This window comes from Triturus cristatus, chromosome 7 (assembly GCF_964204655.1).
Source record: "Triturus cristatus chromosome 7, aTriCri1.1, whole genome shotgun sequence".
NCBI lineage: Eukaryota > Metazoa > Chordata > Amphibia > Caudata > Salamandridae > Triturus > Triturus cristatus.
In genome coordinates, this window is record NC_140590.1 from 1,382,987,602 (window position 1) to 1,383,014,274 (window position 26,673).

At 47.2% G+C, this 26,673-nt stretch overlaps 1 protein-coding gene across 2 annotated transcripts in view; it reads right to left on the minus strand.

The window, feature by feature from the left end:
- The window catches only part of NCOA6 (nuclear receptor coactivator 6), a 389,704-nt gene that overhangs the window by 186,612 nt on the left and 176,419 nt on the right, over positions 1 to 26,673 (minus strand). For both annotated transcript variants that reach the window (XM_085619104.1, XM_085619103.1), the window contains exon 8: positions 6,968 to 7,114. In XM_085619104.1, coding sequence (XP_085475230.1) covers positions 6,968 to 7,114 — 147 coding nt within the window. The remainder of the gene's footprint in view (positions 1 to 6,967; positions 7,115 to 26,673) is intronic.

Sequence of the window (26,673 nt, forward strand, 5' to 3'; positions counted from 1 at the left end):
AAAGCTGCAGCGGAAGTCATTCCTTCTCCTACCATGCAGCCAAGTCCTGGCATGAACTTCCTCTCCACCACCGGACATCACCCTCGCTACTGAAATTCAGTAAGGGGCTCATGACCTGGCTGTTTGACTGAGCCTCCATAGCAAGGTCCTCAGCGCCTGGATAACCTCACTGGTAACTAGCCGCACTTTACAAATCATGATTGATTGACTGATTAAAATATTATTAAAAGTGACTTGTGTATATTGCTCTAGAATCTCCCCTGTTTAAGTCCAACACTTGTAAGGTGTGTGCTAAAACTAATACTGTATTGCATGAGTGAGGACCAGCCTGCAAAGTGCACTATGTAGTGATGCTCTTAGAGATCTATTCAATAGCTTTAAGGCACTCTAACTGGGTTTGAGTGCCCAAAGCTTAGCAGATTCTTGAGGAGAGTGGCATGTTCCAAAGTGTGCTCTGGGTGGGTGTGAAAAAGAGTAAACAACAAGACATTTGGGGTAGGGCAATAGTATAGTCTTTCAATACCAAGCCAAACTATGTGAAACATGAAAAACTCAAGGAAGGTACTTGCCCTCATGAGCAAGTATAAAGAATACACTCATACCATAACCACAATCCGAGATGAGCCTGCATCGTTATAGACAAGAGATTCATCCTGTTTTCACAAGAGATGACTCTAAGCTATATCACGAGAATCAGAAGTCAAATTCTTCAGAAATGTATCAATATATGACGAAAATTCATATACCCAAAATGGATGACAGTGAAAAACCCTTCTTAAAGGCTCTACCATAGAGGAGGTTAATGTGAGAAGTTGGCCTGGTATATGCTGACCACTAATTCAAGTGGGCACCTTGTTCCAGTCCAAACAACCCTTATTGATGATTAGGTTAAAGACAACCTTTATTGAAAGCTATCCTAGTGGTAGCTATAGAGAGCAGCCTTCAGGCTAAGTCTCAAAGGAATGTAAAGCAGCTTGGTTTACCAGATTATAACCTCCTGAATGACCAAATGAAAGGAGAACCACACAAGGGATATATAAAATATATGCATTTATTACTAAACACTCTCTACTAACCTCTTTATGAGATTAGAGAACAAAGCACACAATATTAAATCACTTGACCGACAGTAAATAGCACAATACACAGCGGACTCCAGGGAGAGACCGAACCAGATACTAAGAAAGTGGTATAGCAACTACGAATTGACTAGACACAGTGCCTAGAGCACGTAGAATCCCTGGGACCCCAAGGAACCACCCATGGTAGTGACACAGGGGACCCACGGAGGACGGGTGCAGCGTGTGAACACAGGCACAAGCTCCGTACAACTCTATGGGAAAGTCGCAGTTGGAATTTTAAAGATTAAGGACACTTTGGAGAGGACTTTAAGCAAATCCAGTTAAACATAGAAGGCCAGCATCCTTGAGAGTACCAAGATACCTGATAGGAAACTTGTAATGCGCTACTTTGCCCAAGGGCGTCAAGGCGCAACTGATGGAAACAATCAGCCAAATTGAAAGAAAAGGAAACATGCTGGGGGTCGCGTAACTAGTGTCGCGTACCTGTGTTACCTATCCCAGAGGACCCGGGTGCATAGGGGTCAAGTGATGTCGGAAACCTTCGTCGTTTTCAATGGCGTGATGCAAAAATGTGCTGCTGCCGGGAAGATGAAAAGTGTCCGGTGGAATCCAAGCTTGGATCCGAGGTGAGAAGAACCTGAAAGCAGAGGAGAAAGAGTCTGGGTCACTTCACAGTGACCAGGGGCACGATAGACGAATGCCCATTGATGTCGGGTGTTTCAGGTGAGAAGAGGTGAAGCTTGACTCTGCAGCCACGGGGACCAGGAGACGTCGACGACGACCAAAGTCCAGAGGTGAGCTGTCCCATGAAGGATGTTGAGTGCTGGGGGGTCAGTGTCCGGATTGAACACCAACAAGCCTTGGCAACTGCAACCCACGCAGTCAGAGGAAAGATGTTTCGGTGAGGACCAGCAAGGTCCTGGGGACTCTCCAAGCTATGGAGAGTCAGGGCACATCTGGAGCAACTGGGAAAGCCCACGGAAAGTCAAAGTTACCTTCACAGGGACCCACAGGTCAACGGACCAGGGATCGCGAAGGAACCTCGAGCTGAATCACGAAATACCAGCCCACGGAACACTCGTGGAGTGTAGGCCAGAAATCTTCGGTGGAATTACTGCTCGGGTCAGAACTACAAGTAGCCCAAAGCACAACCTCGGGGATCGCCAAAAAGCATATGCTGCTGCAAATGTACGCGGTGCACAGGGGTTCAGGTTGCACGGTACCCACGAGGGATACAGGCCTCAGAATTGCTGAGAGCGCAAATCAACCTCAGAGACCTTCGGAACCCACCTCCTGTGTTGCAGAAATCTTCGGAGTCCTCAGGAGCTCGGGAGATGCAAACCTGTCACATGCGTTTTAGGTGCCTGCCTTGCAGGGTAGTAACTCCTTTACTCCAAGGGAGATTCTTCAGTCCTCCAGCGTTGTGCAGATCGTCGAAGTACTTGGTTTCTGTAGCAGAGTTTAGTCCAGGTAAATATCTAAAGTCCTGTAGTCAGGGTTTCCTACTTTACACCCAAGGAAGGGGTGGGACAAACTCTGGGGACCTACCTAGGGGGGGTGGTCAGGACAGAGGGGTGGATACACCCATGTCCCTTGTCCAGTTTCGCGCCAAAGCAGGAGCAAATGGTTTGAGCTGGACTATGCACAGGGACAGCAAATGTGCCCCCAGTGCAGACATCAAAGCACTTTCAGAGTGCCCCCACCCAGCCCCAGTACACTAAAGCCTGTCTGGGAGGTGGTCACACCTCCCTGTGACAGGAAACCTATTGTCAGGCCTTCCATTGCTAGAATTTCATCCAGCAGCAGGAGGGCAGACTCGTGTATGTGGCTGGCAGCATCCATTTTGTCATGTCCAGGCGAGAAAGCTCGTACCGGGTAGCCCGGTATGTCACATTTGCCGCTCTAGGAAGGTGGAATCATACCTCCCCCACCAGTTACTGGCGGGGAGGTCTGATTCCAAGGTGTTTGACACCAAATACAACATGTTTCCATGCAGCCGTTTTAAAGTTAGCATTTACCGCGAGGTTACAATGCACTTAAATATATATGGTTAGCTGCATCACAAACAACCCCAGAAAATAGGTTCCGAAGGCTGCAGAGGGGCTCTGCTCATGCAGGTGCTCCCTTTCGCATTAAATCCAGCACCCTGCCTTCAGGATTGATACGGCCTGCCATAGGGGTGACTGATAGGTTTATATGTGCAGTGATTTAGAATAGATATAGTGAACCTATATCTAAGTAAGGGGTGCATACACCACCTTACACAGGCTGCTGTAGCAGACCTATGGTGTCATTTTGAATGGTCTCCCAGGGGTGGCATAATACATGCTGCAGCCCCTGAGAGGCCTCTGGGGTACCTATGCCCTGGGTACATAGTATACCATATACTAGGGCCAGATAAGGGTACCGCAGAATCCAATCTGGAGTGTACCTAAAGTACATGCAATCAATTTAGAGGAGAAAGCAGCTAGAATGGGATCCTGGATAGCAGGATCCCAGTCAGACTAAGTCATAAACAGCGTCCCATTAGCAAAAAGTGGAGGTAGCTATAAAAAGCAGATCAAACTCTCCTACAGTTAAAATCATAAGTTAAAGCGCCATCTGGAAAGGGCTTGGGACCAGACTACAATCCTGCTGAAATTTATAAAATTAACAGGTTACTTTCTTTTGGTTACACTCTTTCTCATGGACACTCGACTGCAGATTCCTCCCCTTGGGAATGGGAATATGAAACTAGGCATCTTTGAGTTTTAAACGCAGTCATGAAGTCACCTGCAGCAGAAGGATGACATCCTGTACAGTTACCATGTGGAGTGTTAGGACAGAATGGAAGTGTAGAGGTGCTGGAGGTCCAGGATCGGCCTGAAGGGAGCCGTCACCACAGTAAACCTTTTATCCCTGTTTATGGGAAGGACTGGTTCAATGGCTCCTTTTTGAAGGATCACTTGGACCTCTTATTCTAGGAGATTGAGGTGCTCCCTGCTGAAGCTGTTTACAGGATGGGATGTTGGGTGATGGTGTGAGAAGTTATAGGTGGTAGCCATGCCTAATCACTGTTAAGACCCACTTGTCGGATGCGATTTCCTGCCAGCATGGGTGGAAACACTGGAGCTGACAGGTGTTGTGTGAGCGGGGGAGGTGGGTAAGGGGGGGGGGGGGGGGGGGGGGAGTCAATGTTTGGTGGCGAAGGCCCTCTTACAAAAGCCCTCTTTGTCACTATTTTTGGTGTTATTACCCTGAAGGCACCCCTGCTACAGCCTGTGGTGTGTAAGTCTGCTGGTACTATCTCTGATAGGCAGCATAAGGCTCGGGAGTGGTGGCTTTGGAACCCGCTGTATTGGGGTCTCCGTAAAGTTCCTTTAGCGGTGGAAGTTTAGAGAGCACCTATGGCTTTGGTTTCGCTGTGTCTTTCTTCTCTAGCATTTGGTCAACCTGAGGCCTAAAGAGAGCTCCCCTTCAAAGGGCAGGTTGAGGAAATGTTGCTGTTGCAGTGAGTGGCACTGGATGAAGACACTAGAATTGACGCCCTGAGCAGTGGTATCAGCAGCTTCCAAGGCACACCTAATGGTAGCATTTGAGAAGGTTCTTCCCTCTGCCACTAACCTTTATTCCCTCTGCTTAAATTCATCAGGCAGGTATTTGATGAGATCACCCATCTCATTCCAGTATCATTTGTTGTACCTGAAGAGGAGGACAACAAAGCTGAGGATACTCCAATAAATGGGGCTCCAACTGCCACACTTTCCCAACAGCATCAAGGCTTTTACTCCCTTTTTCAGTGGAGAAGTGACACCAGTCCCTGAGAGTTATTACACGCAAGAGTAGTCCTCTAGAGACTCGGGGAAGACCTCAACTCTGACGCACTGAGGGTAATTCGGGAGGATATATATTTTCTTATCTACCCCAAGTGTGACCATCCTGGCCCTGCCTTGTTCCTTGAATGGGTCTGTGACTGACCTCAGCGTCCCCTAGAGCATGGGCAAAAATTGCAGTGTCCGCCCAAATTTAAATAAAGTTTCTACACAGGAAAAGTCGTCCTCATGGACAACATGCATATCTACCTTGAGGAAAATGGCAGCCCTCTGGATGCCCTCATGATAGGTGTCATGTCATCTGGAGGTGCCGACCTATCTGGTTAATGATCCAATTCTGGATCCCCCAGAAAAATCGATATTATAGGCTTCCCACAGGTCACCAGTGGGTACCATATCAAATGGTGTATCATCGTGATCTCTTTGGGGAAGGGGTCTGCCCTGTCCATATAAGAAGCAAGGGGAACCCTTCATTGAATATGGCAGTTGTGAAATGTTGGGGGTGGTGGAGGAGAAAGTGGGGGAGACTGCCAAAATGGAATGGAGAGAGTGCCCCTGTTCTTGCGTTTGGGCAGAAGGCTCCAAGACCAGTTCCTCCTTGAAGTTAGCCTTTCACTTGTGAGGCAAAGTCTCTCCCGGAGATGGAGGCAGTCTCTTGGAAATCTTGGCGATGTGAGGATGAATATGATGGTGATATTTAAATCCCATGTCGAATTCCTCCTGAAGGCACTGGAGGATAGACTCCATCCTGTGATAGAAGCCGTGCACCAAGGGCGTATTCGGTATTGATGATCAAATGGTGTTTTTGATGCTGATGGCTTGAGCACCTAGGGTGTTTTTGGATCTGGGGGTGCTTAGGGCCCGATGGAATATTCCACACAGATGTCTGTTTGGAGAAGAAGCTGGCTTTGGTACTGGCTTCTAAAGGATTTTTGGCTTCAGGGCCTTTGGGGGTGATGGGGTAGGGCCCGTGGACGGGGCAGCATTGGCTCTAAGGTTTTTGATTGATGCCTATCGGTGCCAAAGGGCAATGGGACCCCAGAGGCCTGAGTCTTTGTCAAAGGCAGTGCCCTGCCTCAACTTCAGACTTTTTGGGAGGCAAATATGATTCCGCTTCAGCCCTAATTCCGCTCCACGCTGAGGTCTTCATTGGGGGCCCGAAGGCATGAAGTCTCTGAGAGCCTGGAGACCTTCAGGCTCGCAGTCCGAGCCAGACGAGAAGATGGCCTCTTGACCAGTTGATGGTTGGTGGAGTAGATGGCCCAAGGGCCAGACCTCTTCGCCTTCTGCAAAGCTGGGAGAGAATGGGTCCCCAAAAAGATGGGGCATTACGAAAAATCCACCTCTGCATCTTGTGGTGTTTCCATTGTCTCTCCTGCCAATACTGAATTGCCTTTTTAAAACAGAAAGCCAGGTAAGCCTCGCACATTGGTGCTATGGTCGGGAGATAGACAAAGTTTACACACCTGGTGGTGCTCGGTCCAGGGGAACTTCACTTCACACAGAAGACAGTTCTGAAAGGTGTCCAATATAACATGGAGTCGGAGCGCATGGGCACTGCCAGCTAAGGTAGGAGTTATTATATACCTTGTGACTCGAAAGACTTCTTCGAAGAAAAACAACTTGCAAATGTCCGTACCCAACACTATATGGCAGGAGTAGACAGATCATGTGTCTCTACAGTAATACATGCCATGAACAAATTCTTACCATAGAATGTAACCTTTGTGGTTTTCAAACACTCTTACAATGATTACAGTTTCTATGCAGTGAATGACTAAAATGTTGCTGTCTTAGTAAATTTATATCACTCAGTGATGATTAACACCTGCAAATATTAATGATCTGACAACCATCCTAATGTGTACAAAATGTAAATGTATGAAGCATCTTCAGTCAGTGACAATAAAGATCAGGCTAAACAATTACATCAAAAACAGCTGTGCATGCCTAAAATTGATTTACACTGCAGGAAGTGATCTTCTAAGCCTTCGTAGGAACAAATCAAATTTCTATAAAACATTATTAATATGAGAACATCTACATCCATCAGATACTTTATCTAATACAGACCTGAATGCTGCACGATTGAATTTGCTGGCAGCTGTGAAGATCCTCCATTCACAGGCGTACCCGCTGTTGAAGATGGCACCTGGCCTGGCATAAAGTTCATGTTCTGATGTCCTGCAGCAAAGCCAGGTGGAAGGCGTTTGGCCATTCCTTGACATAAAAATAATCCATTAGATATTTATGTCATGTATGTATGCATCTTTACACAAATATTACATACTGAAAAGCTAAGCTTATCTGAGAACACTGTAGCAATGAGTCTTTGAGGGATGTCCACAATAACACACCTCTATCTGGACTTTGAGTCTCTCCTCTGACTGGAGAGCCAAGGAAGTACAAAATATATTTTTAAAGCCCTTTGTGCACACACATGGTTTACCACTGGTCCTAAAGGTTTTTTCCAATAGAGTAGCAGCACAAATCCTGCCATTAAGCATGAATGGAGGCACAACAAAGCCCTGCTCTAAACAACTTAAGAGGTACAGCATTTCAGCTTCCATCTGTTAACTTCTTTATATTCTTCGTTTCTTCAGCAGGCAGCAGTTTGTAAATATAAGAAGAAGGTGGTGAAAATGCATTATAGACAGCTGAATGTACTAAACCCATTTTAGAGATGCATAACTAATCGCAATTTTGAAGGTTTGCGTTAAGGGCGTCCCTTCCAAATAGGGATTGTTATTATCAACGTTTTGCATATTTTTACCAATTCTCAACATGGGATGGTGGTAAGTCATTGACAAAAGTGGCCAACTTGGGACCATTTTACCCTTTATGAAATGAAAGTTTTAAAAAAGTTTGTTGAGGAGTAGGCAGTGGTTCAGGGGAACACTGCATACTATCAAACAAACCTTTAAAGGGTTTAGAACTTGAATAATATTTGAAAAGCAATCACAAGGATGGTGGCCTGCAGACCCCAGCAGCGCACCATCCCTATGATGGCAACTAATCACACCGAGTTGCAATTTGCACCCTACTTCATGAGTACTGCTGCATTAGATCAGCTTGTGATCAACTACAATTCAGAATTTTGTGAACAGGCCTATTAGTACATTTGGTTCACCAGTTTCTCCACAACAGCAGAAGCTCTGATGCGTTTCAGTTAACGTTCTCAACTTCAGTGTAACACTTAAACACACAATCTAACGAGCAATCAAGCTTTACAATACAGCTTGTCAGTAGAATGACTAGCATAGATAACGAAAGGGCTGCCAAAGAACCCAGTGGATTATGTGTACTGCACACTTTGCAGATGTCTTGGTAATTGAAAGTTAATTGGGCCTCAGCAGCAAATAAAAATAGAACAGAAGCTACTCAGAAATAGCAAATTAACATAACAATCTGAACTCATCTGAGGCAAAAACTAAAATGTTTCCTCTGGTAATGATTCTTTTGGTGGATCCTGTACCTATCTGCAGATTTATCACCTTTGAATTATCTAGGTGCCAGTCTGGACCTTGAACGTTCTGGCATTGCTCTCTGGCACTGATAGAAGGGAGGAACTTTGACTCAACACCAAAAACAGTATTGTGGTGATGTCACTTGAACCATACAGTGCCTACTCATCACTCTCACATCAATTATCCTGTGTTTTTAATCGCACTTTGCAAAGCGGAGACAAGAAAAGTGCAGAGAATGAAAACAGATCCAGAGCAACAAACTAAATGTGAATCTTTTTATTAAGTCTTTAAATTTCTTTCAGAACAGGGAGGAGTGTGGGATCAGTGAGGTATCTACAGGAAGTTTGAGTATCCAAAACAAAGATTGTTACGGAAGGATAAGTTACTTACCTGTAATCCTAGTTCTCTTCCAGGGGTATCCTCATCAAAGTCATAAGCACTGAATATTCCCGCCCATGTGCGGGGACCCCGGAAATAATAAAATTATATATGAAAAACACATATATATACAGCTCTGTATATGTATAAACATATATTATTTTTTCCAAGGCAATGCAGCCCCCATAGTAGGCTAGACAATGTAGATATAAATATCCAATAACACACCATAGGTATAATAATACACCTAAATATCTCTTTTTTTTTTTTTTTTTAATGAGGTAAAAACTCATGCGAAAGAAAAGAAAAAACTGTGCCAAACACAGATTCACAAAACATTGTTAGCCTGCAGGCTGCATTGCAATACAATACCGTAGAGACTGAAAAGCCTTGTACAGGTAAAAACTGGCACCGTGCCTTTAAGGCAGCCCTGATTCCAATATCCCATCATGCCTCAGGGGTGACAGTTGGGTCAGTTGTTCTTTGCGGGACCCGTAGTCCTAAACACAAAGATATACTTCTTCCATATTTAATAATACAGTCCTCTCATTTGCCTGGAGAGGCGGGTGGATTGCTTATGACTTTGATGAGGATACCCCTGGAAGAGAACTAGGATTACAGGTAAGTAACTTATCCTTCTCTTCTAGGGAATCCTCATCAATAGTCATAAGCACTAAATAGAATAGCAAGCCCACCTTCCACCGCAGGCAAATGAGAACTGCACTATACATTGAAGATAACAACCGAAATAATCAGTTGTTGAACAGATTCCTCAAGGAGGCTTGCCCTACTTGAGTGTCTGCTCTGGTGTCCGAGTCCAGACAATAATGTCTCGTGAATGTATGGACAGATCTCCAAGTAGCTGCTTTACAGATCTCGGAGAGTGGGACATTATTGAGAAACGCAGCAGTAGCCGCTTTCCCTCGTGTGGAATGTGCCTTAGGTAGAGGCCACAACGGTTTCTGAGCTAGTTGGTAAGCTAATTTAATGCTTGACACAATCCATCTGGCAATAGAACGTTTAGATGCTGCAAAACCTGTACGGACAGCACCATAGTTTACAAACAATTGGTCAGACTTTCTGACAGCCTTAGTTCTATCTAGGTAAAATTTGAGAACTCGTTTAATATCCAAAGAATGCAACGCCCTCTCAGCTGGCGAGGAAGGGTTGGGAAAGAAAGATGGTAGTGAGATAGACTGATTCACATGAAAGTCGGACACCACCTTAGGTAAAAAAGAAGGATGAGTCCTCATCACCACCCTATTAAGGTGAAAAACCGTGTAGGGTTCGTTTGAGCAGAGGGCCTGTATTTCACTCACCCTACGTGCTGAGGTGATAGCTACCAAGAAGGCTGCTTTCCACATAAGGTGCTGTAATGTAGCCTTATGTATGGGTTCGAAAGGTGGACTCATAAGCTTTGAAAGAACCAGGTTCAGCTCCCAAGGAGGCGAGGGAGGCCTCACTGGGGGGTAAACCATTTTGAGTCCCTGCAAAAAATCTTTTACCACTTGAATCTTAAAGAACGAATGCTGAGATGGAGAGCGCCTATAGGCCGTAATGGCCGCCAGGTGCACTTTGATGGAGGAGAATTTCAACCCCACCCTGGCTAAGTGAAGCAGATAAGGTAATATCACTTCCTCTTGACATTTCGTAGGGTTATATTGATTTTTAATACACCATAAATAAAATCTCTTCCACTTACAGAAATATGAGTGTCTCGTAGAAGGCCTCCTAGCTTTCTTCAATATGGTCATACATTCCTGGGGAAGGTTTAAATGGCCATACTGGAGGACTTCAGGAGCCATGCTGTTAAGCTCAGCAAGGGAAGGTTGGGATGGTAAATCCTCCCCTGCATCTTGGTTAGCAAGTCCGGCCTGCACGGCAGACGCTTGTGCTGGCGGATCGATAGGTGAAGGAGATCTGGGTACCACCACTGCCTCGGCCAGTCCAGTGCTATTAGGATCATCTTGGTGGTCGAGTGTTGAAGCTTGGTCACCACTTTCGGGATTAGCGGAAGAGGAGGAAAGGCGTACACAAATGTCATTGACCAGTCGATCAAAAGGGCATTCCCCAGAGACCCTGGTCGGCAGTACCTTGAGGCGAAGCCTCGGCATTTTGTGTTGTTTTCGTCCGCGAAGAGATCTACTTGCGGACAGCCCCACTCCTCGAAAATGTTCTCTAGCACCTCGTCGTTGAGGACCCAGTCCTCTGGGTCTTGAAAGTGCCGACTGAGTGAGTCCGCTTGAACGTTGAGCTCGCCTGGCAGGTGCACCGCCGTTATGGAAATGTTCCTTGCCAGGAACCAGTGCCACAGGGATTGAGCCTCCAGCGAGAGTGTCCTGGAACGAGTACCCCCCTGCTTGTTCAGGTAGTACATCGTGGTGGTGTTGTCCGTTTGTACTAAAATGGAACTCGTGCTGATTGATGGCAGAAACGCCTTGAGGGCGAGATGTACTGCCCTGAGCTCTAGCATGTTGATGTGATATAGCTGCTCGCTGCTGGACCAAAGCCCCTGAGTCTGTAGAGACCCCAGATGCGCACCCCAACCTTGTAGCGATGCGTCGGTGATCAGTGTTTGCGATGGAGGTTCCTGATGGAAAGGAATCCCCACCTGTAGATTGCTCGGCTTCAACCACCACTTGATCGACTGCCTGGCCGTTGTCGAAAGACACACTCTGTCCTCCCACAGAGAAGACTTTTGGTCCCATTTGTCCTCTAGATCCTGTTGGAGAGGACGCATCCGCAACCTGGCGTTGGGCACTAGGAATATGCAAGATGCCATGGCCCCTAGCAGGGATGATATCTGTCGCGCTGTAGACAGCCTGTTGGTTATCACATGCCTGCCTTTTTGAGTGAGGGATAACTGTCTCTCCTCCGAAGGAAACACTTTTCCTAGTTTGGAATCTATAATCGCTCCCAGGTAGTGTATCCTTTGCGTTGGTGTGAAGGTGGATTTCTTGTGATTCACCTGGAGCCCCAATCGGTGACACAGATCCAGGCAGCGTGACAGCTGTGAACTTACAGTCTGAGGCGATGGACCTTTTAGTAACCAGTCGTCTAGATAGGGATAGACGAAGACTCCTGCGCGCCTCAGGGCAGCAGCTACCACCGCCATGCACTTTGTGAACACTCGAGGTGCTGATTTCAGGCCAAATGGTAGAACCTTGAACTGGTAGTGGGAGGTTCCTACCACGAATCTTAGGAATTTCCGATGACGCTGGCAGATGGGTATATGAAAATACGCGTCTTGCAGGTCCAGCGAGCACATCCAATCGCCTCAACGGAGATGTGGATATATTTGGTGAAGTACAAGCATCCGAAACTTCTCCCTCTTGATATGTTTGTTGAGTGTTCGTAAATCCAAAATGGGTCTGAACTCTGTTTTTGTACTTCTCTTCCGAATTAGAAAATATATGGAGTAGACTCCTCTCCCTCTCTGCGCTCTCGGAACCCTTTCTATGGCCGATTTGAGTAGGAGGGTTGCCACCTCTTCTATTAGCATCTTGAGTTGATGAGACGAATGTACCGGGTGGACAGATGGAGGAGGTCTCCGGAAACGAAGAGAGTATCCATGTTGCAGTATAGTTAGAACCCACTTGTCTCTGGTGATGTTTTGCCACTCTGGAAGATGTCGCGAAATACTTCCTCCCACCGGAGCGGTGGACGGTATTGGAGGAAGCGATTGCTCATTGCTTGCCTTGAGTCTTGATTCCACTGTTGGACTCGCGGTGGTTTCCTCATCCTCTAGTTGATCTGCGGGACTGGAATTGTTGTTTTTTCTGTCCTTGCTGGTCTTGGTTCTTCTGCCAGTGAGGGGTTTGAACCCTCTTCTGGAAGGTACGCCTGTCAGTTCCCCTACGACGACGGAACTCTTTCCTTTTCTATAGCCCCACGGCTTTCGTGGTCTCGAGTTCTGACTTCATACGAGCCATCTCGTCATCGGTATGTGAACCAAAAAGCGAACTCCCAGAAAAAGGCAGATTGACAATTCTGGCTTGTGCCTCAGGTTTAAGAGCCGTTAATCTTAGCCAAGAAGATCTTCTGGCTGAAATACCATGGGCGTAGGAGTGAGCTGCCAGCGTTGCTCCATCTGCTGCTGCACTTATGACTTGATTAGAGACCAGACTGCCCTCCTGCAAGATCTCCTCTAAGTCCTTTCTATCCTCCTGAAGAAGTTTCTCTATGAATCTTTGGAGAGAATCCCAAAGTGATCTGTCGTAGCGCCCCAAGAGCGCTGCGGCACTGGCAACTTTCAAACTGGAGGCAGCCGATCCGCATACTCTTCTTCCCCAAGAGTCTTGCGTCTTGCTTTCCTTGTCCGGCAGCACTGTGGATGACAAAGCCACTGAGTGGGTTTTCCTGGCGGCCGCAGTGATCACAGAGTCAGGTGGAGGGTCCGCCTTGAGAAACAGAGGATTCTCCGGAGCAGGACGATATTTCTTAAGTATTCGCGCCGGAGCTGACTTGATGGTAGCCGGCGTGAGGAAGACGTCCGTCACTGGTTTAAGCAACCCAGGGACCAGGGGCAACAGTGGACGAGACGCCGTTCTTTCATGAAGGGTCTCAAAGATGACTGAGGAAGTTGTTTCTTGAACAGGCATTGGAATGTTCAACTTTGCCGCTCCTCTGCACAAAACATCTTGAAAAGTGCTGATGTCATCCACTGGAGAAACTCGAGATGGAGGAGTATCTGAAAGTGTGGGGGAGTAATCTCTCTTGGAAGAACGACTTGAAGAAGAGGATGTAGGAGACCTACGACGTCTTCTCTCAGATCGCACCGACTCTCTTCTGCGAGAGGTGGACCTCGATCTTCTCCTGGGCGAACGTGAGCGCCGATCATACTCTCTTTCCCGAGAGTGGGAACTTGCTGGTCTCCTAGGCTGGGTAAGATTCCACAATCTGGTTAAGGAAATGCTTACTGCATGCGCCATGGAAGGCATCCCTGGTGGTATGCACTGAGGCAGCACTCTGGTGGGGCTTTGTCCCGGAGGATGATCCTCTTCCTGCCTTAGTGGTGTCGGTGACGCTGTCAATTGAGGACTTGTTGGCCCAGGATGCTCTATTGGTGACATAGGAGCTGGAGATGAATTTATCACTTCAGGTGATCTGGATCTTGAAGGAGGAGATCCTGATCCTGCTGAGGCTGAAGGTGAAATAGAAATAGGCGGAGAGCCAGAGGCTGAATCATGCTCCGATGCCACATCCGATGTATACTTCACTCTATGCGGAGACTTGCGTCTCGACGCTGACCTGGACGTCGAGTGAAGTTTCGACGTTTCCTGATACCCCACAGCGGAGGTCTGTCTCGACGGTGATAGGCCTATCGCTGGAGATCTGGACCTCTACGCCGAGTGGATAACCGGCGATGAGTCATGCCTCGACGTCGAGAGCCTTGTCGTCGACGGAGGGCTTCTCCTGGACGGAGGCCTAGATCCCAACGGGGAACTTCGCCTCGACGTCTGTATCTATGCCGACGTCATGGACATCTTTAACGACGGAGGCGCCTGCCTCGACGCCGATCCAGACGGAGGCGACCGCCTCAACGTCGATTCATGCTCCGACGACGATCTTCGTCTCGACGTCGGCAATGTCTTCGACGACGATCGCTTCTCCCTCGACGGCGAATCAAGTCTCGACGGCGATGATCGCCCGTCTTCTTTTGACGACGATCTTCGCCTCAAAGTAGATTTCGACGTCGACCTTCTTTCCTTCGATGTCGACTTCCGTCTAGATGATGACGTTGACGTCGAACGATGATGTTTCTCCTTCGACGCCGAACGATATTTCCTCGACTGCGAAGTTTTCGACGACGAACTAATGCGTTTCGCCGCCGGATCTTGCATCGACGTTGATTTTCTCTTGGAAGCATGAGTCTGCCTGGCCTCACCTCTCAACGACGATCCCGCCGCTGGAGACTTCGACGCCGAGCCCGACGCCGATGGAGAACACACAGGGATCAACTGCTTCGACGTCGACCGCATTTCAGAAAGGCCATAAAGCCTAATCCTCTCCCTTTCTTTCAAAGTCCTCTTAGAAAGGTCCTTACAATGTCGACAGGAAGCAGGAGAATGAGTGTCCGGTAGACAGATGATACACACATCATGAGTATCCGAAGAAGCCTTCTTTTTGCCACAGGATGGACAGGGCATGAACAAGGAAGGCATTTTCTGATAGAAAAAAGTTTTGAAATCTTTCAGCAAAATCAGGAAAAATGCTTCACCAAAAGGAGATAATTAAGATGAAGCAAAAAAATTCACTAGAAAACTAGCAATTCTTGACTAGAAAGTCAAAACTGAAGAGAACTGAATTCCAGGCTGACAGAAGGAGCCGGAAAGAACAACTGAGGCATGATGGGATATTGGAATCAGGGCTGCCTTAAAGGCACGGTGCCAGTTTTTACCTGTACAAGGCTTTTCAGTCTCTATGGTATTGTATTGCAATGCAGCCTGCAGGCTAACACTGTTTTGTGGATCTGTGTTTGGCACAGTGTTTTCTTTTCTTTCTCATGAGTTTTTACCTCATTAAAGAAAAAAAAAAAAAAGAGATTTAGGTGTATTATTATACCTATGGTGTGTTATTGGATATTTATATCTACATTGTCTAGCCTACTATGGGGGCTGCATTGCCTTGGAAAAAATAATATATGTTTATACATATACAGAGCTGTATATATATGTGTTTTTCATATATTTTTTTATTATTTCCGGGGTCCCCGCACATGGGCGGGAATATTCAGTGCTTATGACTATTGATGAGGATACCCTGGAAGAGAAGCGAAGTAACCTTTTCTTCAGATGGATACCTGCAGACTCCTACTATTAAATATTGGGGCCCACTAAGAGAATCCCAAGCAATACTGTCCGAAGGAGGTAGGTCTGATGAAAACATTTAAATGAGGAAATCCTGGAGGAGTGAACAAGCAAAGTGGCCATCCCTCCTCAGCTCCAAATCCAGACAATTGTGTTTTGTGAAGGTGTGCAGGGAAGCACCCGTCTGCACTTTACAATTTCTGGCATTGGTACACCTTTAGTGAAGGCCGCAATGGAAGACTTTACCCTGATGAAATGAGACCGAATTACCTCAGGTGGTTGTTTCCAAGACAGATGTTGATGCATGGGATAATTCATTGGGAGAGTGTTCTCTTTTGAACCGCCTTGCCGTTTGTGTTACCTGTGTACCCAATAAAGAGCTGGTTGTCAGCCCTGAATGCCTTTGTGGCACTAAAAGAGTAGCTTACCACACACCTGGACATCAGCCCATGCAACTACTCCTTCTCCTAGGTAGGGTGGAGCAGAGGACGGAAAGTGGGAATGGTGACAAACTGCCCAAGATGGAATGGAGACACCACTTTAGGTTGGAAAGATGCCTTAGTTTTCAATTTGCTGATCTGGAAAGAAACATATTAAATGTGGACAACCACTAAACTTTTATGCAGATTTGCAGAGAGCACTATAACCCGGAAAAGTATCCTGGCTCTAAAGTCAGACCAGAGCTCCTGGACAAAAAAGTGGAATGATATACAGAACCTCCTGAATCCTCTGAGGAGGAGGAAAAGCCTGGAAGAAGTTTGTATCTAGTGCAGCCACTATGAATATGAGGAAGTAGAAGGGCCCAGGTCGGACTTCTGCACATTGATCAAAAACCACAAAGTAAACAGCAATGAGGCAGTCATCTGTAGCGAGCCAGCTTTGAGCACCTAGTCTTCCAGGTATGGGAACACTGCGATACCAAACATTTTGAAATGTGCTGCAACCTCCGTCATCACTTTGGTGAAGCCTCGAGGTGTTAAATTCAATCCGTAGGGAAGGACCACAAATTAGTAATGAGTAGAAACCACCATAAAGGAGTGTTGGGAGAATGGTGGGGGGGTTGCAACTGGAAGTGTAGAATAAGCTCAGTTTTTACAATCTGTAGACCCCAATGGTCCGAAGTAATGGCCTGCAAGACTCATAGAAAAGAGGATGCATGTCCTTCCACCGACATCACATGCTCTATTAAAGAGGAACTACTGTTGGTGCGGGGGTATGTGGAGCAGTAGGAAGGAGAAAAAGCCCGAACTGGTCAGAGGCATCCCTTGTACCTCTAACTAACAGATGAGGAGGTTCTCTTACTGCTGGGCGGCTTTTGCCGGTTGTTTCAGTTTGTACTGAAAGCCTCTGCCAAAGGCTTTGGGTCTCTGAAAGAAGCAAAAATACTATTGTCAACTGAAGCCCCAGAGATCTAGTCATGGCTCTCCCTTCCTTGAAGCGTTCAAGTGCTGCATCTGCCTTTTACCAAAAAGCCACTCCTTGTTAAATGGCATATCCATCAAAATTTCTGCATATCTAAAACCCGGAAGAGTGAAGTCAGGTAAGCTTTTTGAGACTAAACAGATGCCACCAGATAGACTAACTAGCAGGGTAACGCCTTATCTGGTGGACACACTTACTAGCCGCAGAATCCTTACCTCAGAATTATCCCCAAGTGTCAGACTGGTTCCGGAAATTGAGCAGTACCCCTGCATGCCGGTAGATTGCGTTGTTTGGCTTCGAGTGGCATCGTTCGCGACTGAAGTGATGAGTGCAGTGCCTGTATAATCGCCAACATCAGTTTCTTTTCATGACTTTCCATGCCAGGAACGCGGAGTCACGAAGATCAAGGACCACTGGTGTGGAAACTAGGGACCTGAAAGCGAACATCCCTGTCCGTAGACATTGGTTCGCAGAGTGAGTCGGTAAGGAATCTGCAGATAAAGTCTCTAGCAGATAAGGCGTTACCGAAGGTAAGTGACTCATTCATCTGATAGAGAGACTTCTAGACGCAGATTCCTTACCTTAGAATAGATACACAAGTGATTCCTCCCTGGAGGAGGGTGTCCGAAACTGATTTACACTAGAATCTCCTGCAGGACCAAACGACCAAAGTGCCCACCCTGACGGACCTGACTGCCCAGGCAGTAGTGCTTTGTGAATGTATCTAGAGAAGAACACGCTGCTGCCTGCTATTGTCAATGCTAAAAGTGACGTGCGCAGTGCCTATATAGGCGTCACCCCAGCGCGCGGATGTCACTTTCTATTCACGACTTTCCATGCCAGGAGCACGGAGCCATGAAGAACACTGACCACTGGTGTGTAAAGTTAGGGCCCTGCAAGGGGTACATCCCTGTCCCTAGAAATCTGTTTGCAGAGCATGGAGGATGGGTGGGTTGGTAGGAATATGTGGCTGTATACAGTCATCTGATAGAGGGATCTAGCCGCAGATTCCTTACCTTAGAATGGATACCAAAGCAATACCACCCAGGAGGTGAGTCCGCAAAACTGATTTACGATAGAACATCCTGCAGGACCAAATGAGCAAAGTGCCAATACCGATGGGCCTAACTGGCCAGGCTGCATGAATTTATCTAGAGAAGCCAAAGCTGATCCCTGGCAGATATCCAGGACTGGAACTCTGCATGCTAACACAGTGGTTGCAGCCTTTACTCTTATGGAATGAGCACGCAAACCCTCAGGGGGTTGCTTCTTGGCCAATGCATAGCAGAGTATTATCCATGGGGAGATGGTCTGCTTCTGCACGTCCTCTCTCTTCTTCATACTGACATACCTGACAAAGATTTGGTCATCCACAGGAACTTTCTCGTGTGGTCAAGATAGAACGGCAACGCTCTTTTTGAATCCATTTGGTGAAGTCACTCCTCTTCTTGAGAGGGATGTGACGGAGCTGTAAAAGTTGAGGGTGGGGGCGTGCCAAAGCGCAGAAGAAGGTGGACACACGGTAGAGAGGCTCCGTGAGTCCCTAACCCCTAACACTGATTAATCCTGTCACAAATCTGAACTGCATCACAGCCAGGCAAGCTGAAGACCGAGATACACTAGTGGAGTGATTTCCAAGCCAGTGCGCTAATCCGTGGCGTGAATTTTGAGGAGAACAACAACTGCGGCCTAAGACGGCTCAGAAGCCGCGGGTTCGATTATCGGCCTGGGCCATGGGGCGCCTGTAACTGAATGTGAACTAGAAGGGGACGCGCCAAGAAACTGGCGCCACCATCTACATGGACCGCGGCGCCCGCACTGCAGCCGGGAGGTGAGCGCATCGACGAAAAGGCGGCACCCTCAGGATCAAGAACGTAAACAGGCTGAAATGATCGTCGGAAAGTGCGGAGGGCCGCCATCTTGATCTCGGCGGCCTGCTGGCAGAGTAAGCGGTGGTTTCCAGATAAATGTGCAGCTAAACCGGCCCAAGCAATCAAACTGACCTGTTTGAAAATCTAAAGACTGGCATGAAATATTAGCAGTGAAGTGATCCACCAAGGCCATAGAGTCATCGTCCAACGAAGGATCGGGGACAGGGGAAATAAAAGGAGACCAGACTCGATATTGGTTGGGAATTCCCCTTGCATCTCAGGAGCCTCCCGAGCCCCCAAGGACAAAGTAACAAGCCACAGGAGGCCCGACCATAAAAGAGAGGAATGCAGCCATAACAGACCACCGGGTACTTCTGACTAGGGTGTGGCCCTTGACTTACAGATGGTACAGGAGAAGACACAAGAATACCCACCAGCCCTCTAACAACAGGCATTTGCCTTGATGCAGGACAACCAAACAGTGGCGACTTAGAGTGTGGACAGAGACCCTTCAAACAGAGGGGTAAACCATGAACAGCCCACAAGGGAAAACCAGACAGGCCGAGCGGGGTGAGTGACTACCGTGCCCGAGGTCAGGGGGCAGACTGTACTCAGGGCCCCCCCCCCACCCCCCACCTCCATACATACCCCTCTACCATGCCTACACCAGCAAAAATATCCGGGGCAAGAAGCAACAAGGGCACTCACCAAACCGATATACTATGCAAAAAAATGCAGATGTGGAAAACGGCAGCCAAAACAGATATGGCGGTGGGAACCAGCCCATAAGGGGGGGACCCCACACTAACGGAAATCATGGAAGCTATTATGGCGGTGCAAACCTTACAGAAAGGAGATTGGACTCGATCCCGACGGAAGTAATGCTCATCAGAGCAGACCTCCAAAACATGAGTGACAAAGTTAAAACCATGGTAGCAGTCAACTCCGACCAAAATGATTAAAAAATGATGCAACAACAAATTAAAGACCTACAAGCTGCCAGTTGAATGATGGAAATAAAACTGGACGACTACGAGGGTAGATCACATCGCAATAACGTCAGAATCCTCGCGGTTGCCAAGCGAGCGGAAGGGTCCGGAGCTGACCTCTTCATTGAAGAATTTTTCAGCAAGCACCAACAGCCGAAGTGCCTCTCCAATTTCTTCTCCATTGAGAGAGCACACAGGAGGTAGACCAAAATCAGGGGCACCCCAAAGACCACTTTTGGCTAGAAATTTTAATTTCCAAGACGGAGACATTGTATTGCAAACGGCTCATACTGCCCCACCGGTCAAATATGAAAACAGCGGCATAACCTTTTTTCCCCAATTTTACTGTCAATGTCCAGATGTAGAGACGTTCTTTTCTGGGTATCAAGAGGGAACTCAGAGATAGAGGGTTGAAATATTCAATGTTGTTCCCAGCAAAATTGTGACTTGAAGCTGAGGTAAAAGTCTGGTTTTTTGATACCTCAGAATTGGCGCAGGAATGGCTGGACGGGTGGAGGCCTGTGAAAGGGAAAAATATCAGGCAATGGAGGGAGAAACCTTCCAAAAAACAAACTGGTCTGGAGGATAGTGCAACACAGTTAGCCAACATCGACAATCCAGAGGGATGAAGACGACGTCACAGCATTGAACTTGACTTACATGCAGGGCCATCGATAAAGACACTTGAAGGAACTCCTACATAGCATCCTCACTTAACAGCAACAGCTAAAGACCAGCTAAGTGACAATCTTGCATAATGTTGAAGTAATGGAGCTGGAATGTATGTAGCGTCATGCTAAGGTGGTGGGTAAAAGAGAAAACAGTCCACCCCCCTACATTTCTTAAATTAGTTTTGGGATAGGCCGACAGGCACTCTGCACAGTTGTGGACATGGGTAGTTTTAAGCTCAGTTTGCAGGGAAGCAGAGAGGGGGAGTTTGGTTGCACTAACGCTTAATGAGTAGTTTAGATGAAAAAAAAGTGGTAGTCATGTCAGAAATGTGAAGTTGTGCAGCGATTGATGCGAAATACCTGAATGCCCTTATCCAATCCATTATAACATCAGAATACAAGATGAGGTGCTCCGGCACTGCAGGGGAGGATATGCCACTGGGGGAAACCAGCCTGAACTCAGATAGGTCAACCAGTAGAAAACGGCCTTCGGTTACTATTGTGGAACGTTAATGGCCTAGGGGACAAACATAAGAGAGAGATCGTACTTCAAATCATAAAATGACGTTCCCCTGACGTGGTATTATTACGAAAAACACATCTAATCAGTAACACATGTAAGGCGCTGACCAGGTGGGGATACAAACTAGCGGTGCACTCCGGATTTACTACCGGATCTAGAGGGGTTGGGATCCTGATGAGAAGGACTTTCCCCATGTCAATGGATCACACCTGGACTGACACTCAGGGAAGATACGCAGCAACATCGGAGAGTTGGGATGGCCAGGCACTCACAATAGTGTCTATGTACGTCCCCCCGAGCCTGCATACACTAGCTTTTAAGGATCTGGGGAACTTATTACTAACTTTCCCAGAGGGGCGACTCCCGATAGGAGATTTTAATGCTGTAGTGTCAGGGGGCTTGACTGACATCCCCTTCGAGACACATGGCCGCCTTTACCAGACTTTCTGGGAGCAATGGGATTGGTAGACGTATGGCGAGTCCAACACCCCAATGAGACACAGTTCACATTCCATTCGGGAGCTCACAACAGTCTCTCCAGGATAGATTATCTACTTACCCCAGCAGGCAGGTAGGACAGATTAGGGAAGTGTAGCATTTGGCAAGGGGCATTTCGGACCACTCCCCAATATGGGCCCGGGTGGGGGCCAGTGAACAACAGGTGGGGAGAATAACGCCAATCAACCCTTGGCACCTTAAAAGCCCTGCAGTCAAGAAAAATGTTTTGCATGAAATGGAGCTTTATTTTCAAGAAAACGAAGGCTTAGTAGAGTCCACCCAGACCCTTTGGGTGAGGGGTCACGCTATTGCCTCAATAGCAGGGACCCGAAAAGAGAAACAGGCGAAACTGGTTAAGCTGGAGGGAAATATTCTACATCTGGAGGGTAGGCTGAAAGATGATATCTCGGGTGACAGTAAACACACGTTAGATATGAAAAAGAAAGAATATCACAATCTGGTAACAGACGCTGCTAAACCACTACACAGAGCTACTCTCAGTAGACTACACGAGGTCGGGGACAAAGATGGGAAACTACTGGCATGGCTGGATAAGCGAGACCAAGCTAATACACTTGTCACTGAACTACCTGTAGAAACAGGGGAAACACCGAAGGATCCACAGCAAATAGCTGATAAGTTCACCCAGCACTTAACGCAAATATACGAATCCACCAACACCGTCCTAGAATGGGAAACTCAGGCCTTATTGACAGACATGCCTCTCTCAGCCCTTACAACCGAAGACTTAAAAATGTTATATAGTGATCTCATAAACAAAGAGGTGGACCAGTCCATTAGGGTGCTTGCAATCCAGAAAAGTGATGGGGCCCAATGGCCTCCCAACAGAGCCCTACATATTAGCACCCAGCAAAATCGCACCTTACCTCAAAGCCATGTATTTAGAGAGTCGAAAAATGGGCAGTCTTCAAGCAGAACAGAGGTTAGTAACCATAGTGGTCATCCATTAAGCAGGCTAGCCTAAAAACAAACGTTCCTAGTACAGTCCCATCTCACTGCTCAATGCGAAGGCCAAGATCATAGCAAAGCTACTGGCCATACGTTTGATACAGGTAATAACAAAATTAGTGCACCCTGATCAATCAGGTTTTATACAGGAATGAAACATGTCTTCAAATCTCAGGCAATGACATGGAGTACTGGGGAGAGTGGACACACTAGGGGAAGATGCAGTGATGATGTCCATAGATGCCACCATGGCATTCAACACAATTGACTGGCCCTATTTGTTTGTTGTCCTTCGAAAGATGGGATTTGGACCCAAATAATTCATGGACTGGATCAAACTTCTATACACTAACCCGCAAGCACTAGAGGTAAATAACAAAAAATCACCAGTCTTTGCTGTCTGAAGAGGAACGAGGCAGGGATGCCCGCTGTCACGCCCCACTGATAAAGGGATTGAGATGGTCAGAGAGGTGAGAGGACCACATCTTCCAAGTCATCAATATACAGAGTCCTTAATATATTTGCGAACTTTGGGAAATACTCGGGCTATACAATCAACTGGGCGAAATCAGTAATCTTTGTTCTGAGGGGAGAGTTTCCACCACTACCCAAGAGGTATGAGATAGCGAGAGCACCAGAGGGGTTCAGATAACTTTGAGAGTCAACAAAGTTTTATAATCATAATCTCCTACCCCGGTTACAGCGCCTGAAGAGTGATGCATTTGAAAACACTTCCGCTGTCATTACTGGACTGAGCGGCATTATTTAAAATGATGTCCCTGCAATGTTTTTTGTACGTGTTACATAATTCACCAAACCCAATTCCAACCACCTACTTCAAGGCAATTGAAAGCGAGCAGAGAGAACTCCTTTGGGTAGCGAAACCGCCCCGCATAGCAACCCAAAAACTGGTGAAGGGATGCATGATGGGGGCATAGGACTCCCTGATATTAGAATGTACTATTGGGCTGCACAATCAGTATCAATTAACCACTGCACGTATTGGCCATACGAAGACCCAGCATATAGGATGGATAAGTGGGTCCTACCGGAGGGGAGTTACACTAGGGCTCTCTACACCACACCAGCATGACTACAGATAAAAGGCCCAACCAAACACTCAGTCTAAGTGTGGCATGCAGTCAATAAGAGCCTGGGTTGGGCAGGGAGGATCACGCAGGCCACCCCCCTATGGGACTCAGAACAATTGGGAACCCTCAGGAAAACAAAGGGATTTGAACACTGGGATATAATTGGAATCTCTCAGGTGGGAGACTTGTGGGGACGGAGAGGAGTAACTTCCTTTGCACAATTGCAAGAAGAATATGAACTAGCGGAAAAAGAGCGGTACCGGTATTTACAGGCAGTCATCCACAGGGAGGAGGTTCCTTCAGAATCCTCACCACTGGAAGATAGAATTATCCACGGTTTTATGCCCAAAAAAGCCATTTCCTTGCCCTACCAAAAACTAGTAAACAACATGCCTGACCCCCTCTTGCAGCTCCCCAGGAATCAGGAAAACAATATTGCGGAGTTGGAGGAGGAAGACTGGCGGGAGGCCCTGGCCTCCCCGAAAGAGGTAGCAATCTCTTCAAGGATAAGGTTGATATAACTTAAACTACTACACAGAACATATCTCTCAGGCCCTGCTCCGATTCAAATGGGGTACTGGGAAGATTCCACGTGTAGGAGGCAGTGTACCCAGGAGGGTACGTTTATTCACATACTCTGGGACTGTATTTATGTTCAATGATATTGGATGGGGGTGCTGGGCTGTATGGAAGAAGTATTGGGAACAAAGATGGTACTAGATATTAAACAGTGACTCCTAAACATCTGGGAGCCTACAGACCTAAGCAATATAGATAAAATTTGGGTAACGCAGGAAATGGTAGTCGCCAAGCGAAACATTGCAAAGGCATGGGGAGCAACCGTAGCACCAATGGTGAATGCCTAGATATGGACTGGTGCATGATAACTGAAAAGACAGTGTATGCATCTCGAGAAATGGGCACAAATATGGAACAAGTGTAAGATATACAGAGGTAGTATTTGTACGCCCCCTCGCTCCAGGGCCTCCTCCCTCTTGGGTAGTGAGCAGCATTATAGGTAGGAGAAGCGAAATAAGTAAAGTAAGACACAAAGTGGTAAAGCAATGTTTATTGAATATGTGTCAATCTCTGTATGCATCTAAATGGATAATGATGGTACTAGAATATACTTTGTCATCAATAAAAATATTTATAATAATAAACTAGGGAGGGTGATGGACTGGCCTACAAGAAAGGAGTGATGTCCTTTGGCAGAAAAGAAGCTCTAGTTCGTAGAACCAGCTTGTCTGGGTAGATGTTCAAGTATAGATGCTTAGATAAAGACTGAAGCTCACAGACCCTCCGGGGGGGAAGATGTTATTGCCACTAGGAAAGCTGTATTGATGGTAAGTAGCCTGACAACACAGTTGTGGAAGGGCTCAAAGGGAGTGCACATCAGGAACGTCAGGACTAGATTAAGTTCCCAATGAGGCATGATGAAGGGGGAAGAAGGAAACATATGTTGCAAACCTTTCAAGAACCTGTGTACAATAGGGATTTGCAAGGGTTGGCTGCTCATGCAACTGCAGAAAGGCTGATATAGCAGCTAAAATAGAAGAACCTGAGAAAGGGGAGCAGAAAGGGGGCGAGGGGTCCACCGTATTTTCTGCACACCATGCCACAAATCTGGCCCAATAGCAGGAGGATACAATTTTGGTGGAGGGCCGCCTGGCTACCAAGATAACAGGAGGAAGGTCCAAAGCCGTCCACTGTTGCTGCTCAATCTCCATGCACCAAGGCTAGGCATTGACAGGTTGGGTGGAGAACCCTCTCCGGCTGCTGCAACAGAAGATTGCCCTAAAGCGGCAGTCTGATCAGAAGACGGATGGCCATGCTCAACAGCTCGGGATACCAAACTGTCACAGGGCCTCTAACTTCCCACTAAATAGCGACCCAGACGACATGGAGGAAGACCCGTTACCTGCTCATGCTATGCCCTTTCTTCTGTTCCTGCCGGATCATCTGTCCACGGTTTCTCCCTCGCAAGTGAAATACCACCGTAGATCCTTTAAGGAAGAAGACTTCCTGGATTTCAGTCCCTCCCATATGGATTACATCATTGCAACCTTTGCACCAACCACAACCGAGGATCAGGAGACGGCAAGTTCAAATGCCAGAGAATCCGCAGGATTGGGCGTTTTTACCTCTGGGCTCGAGAGAACGGCGATGGGACTGACAAAGGGAAACCACCTCGTTGAAGAGCCCGGCTATGTACATCGAGAGGAAGACTCAGTCACGAGAGACGTCAGGAATCGAAGCTCTGACCCGACCCCAGGAGAGAGGATAACGGTACCCGTTGCAGCCGTGAGGAGGGAGGAGCCCAATCAAAGGAACCACATACAAGCATGCCACATTCCAGGAGGAGTGTGGCTTACAGAGGTACGAAACCGCTTAAGGGGTTTAGGCGGGAGGCAGGTTTCGAACGCCACATAAGTCACCATAGAGGACAGATAAGTGAGACGGATCACTCTCTCTGACAAACCTCCTGACAATGGTGAAGGTTTATATTGAATAAGGTGTAAGCACCGCGTCACTACCCTCCCTGACTTTCCAGTAGGCCAACGAAAATGCAATTCATTCCGGTTTCTATTTTCCCTGAGGGACTCCGGAGACGAAGAAGATTTCAGGTGGAGACCTAGCAGCGCCCGTCAATAGTAAAGGAGCAAGGGAGGCAATCCTTGTCTAGATGTGTATTGAAAACTGGATACTCTACACTATGAAATAAAGTAGTGAAAAGAAAAAGTATCGGAGACAACTTGTTTTTCAACACAATTCTCTACACAAAAGTCCAAGCCCAATCCGGAGCCACAACGATGACTTTGGCCCGGTTGTTCCTGATCTTCTAGAGAACTCTGGACAGGAGTAGTATGGGCGGAAAGGCATACAGGAGGCCTGAGCTCCACTCAAGATTAAAAGCGCATCCAAGTAAGAGCCGCCTTGGAAGCTACAGCACCCAGAACTGCTGACATTGCGTGTACTCTCAGTAGTGGCAAACAAATCTACCCAAGGCTCTCTTCACTGCAGAAAGAGACCTTGCACCACCTCCAGATAGAGACACCATTCATTAACCGCTAGGCATCTTCGGCTGAGT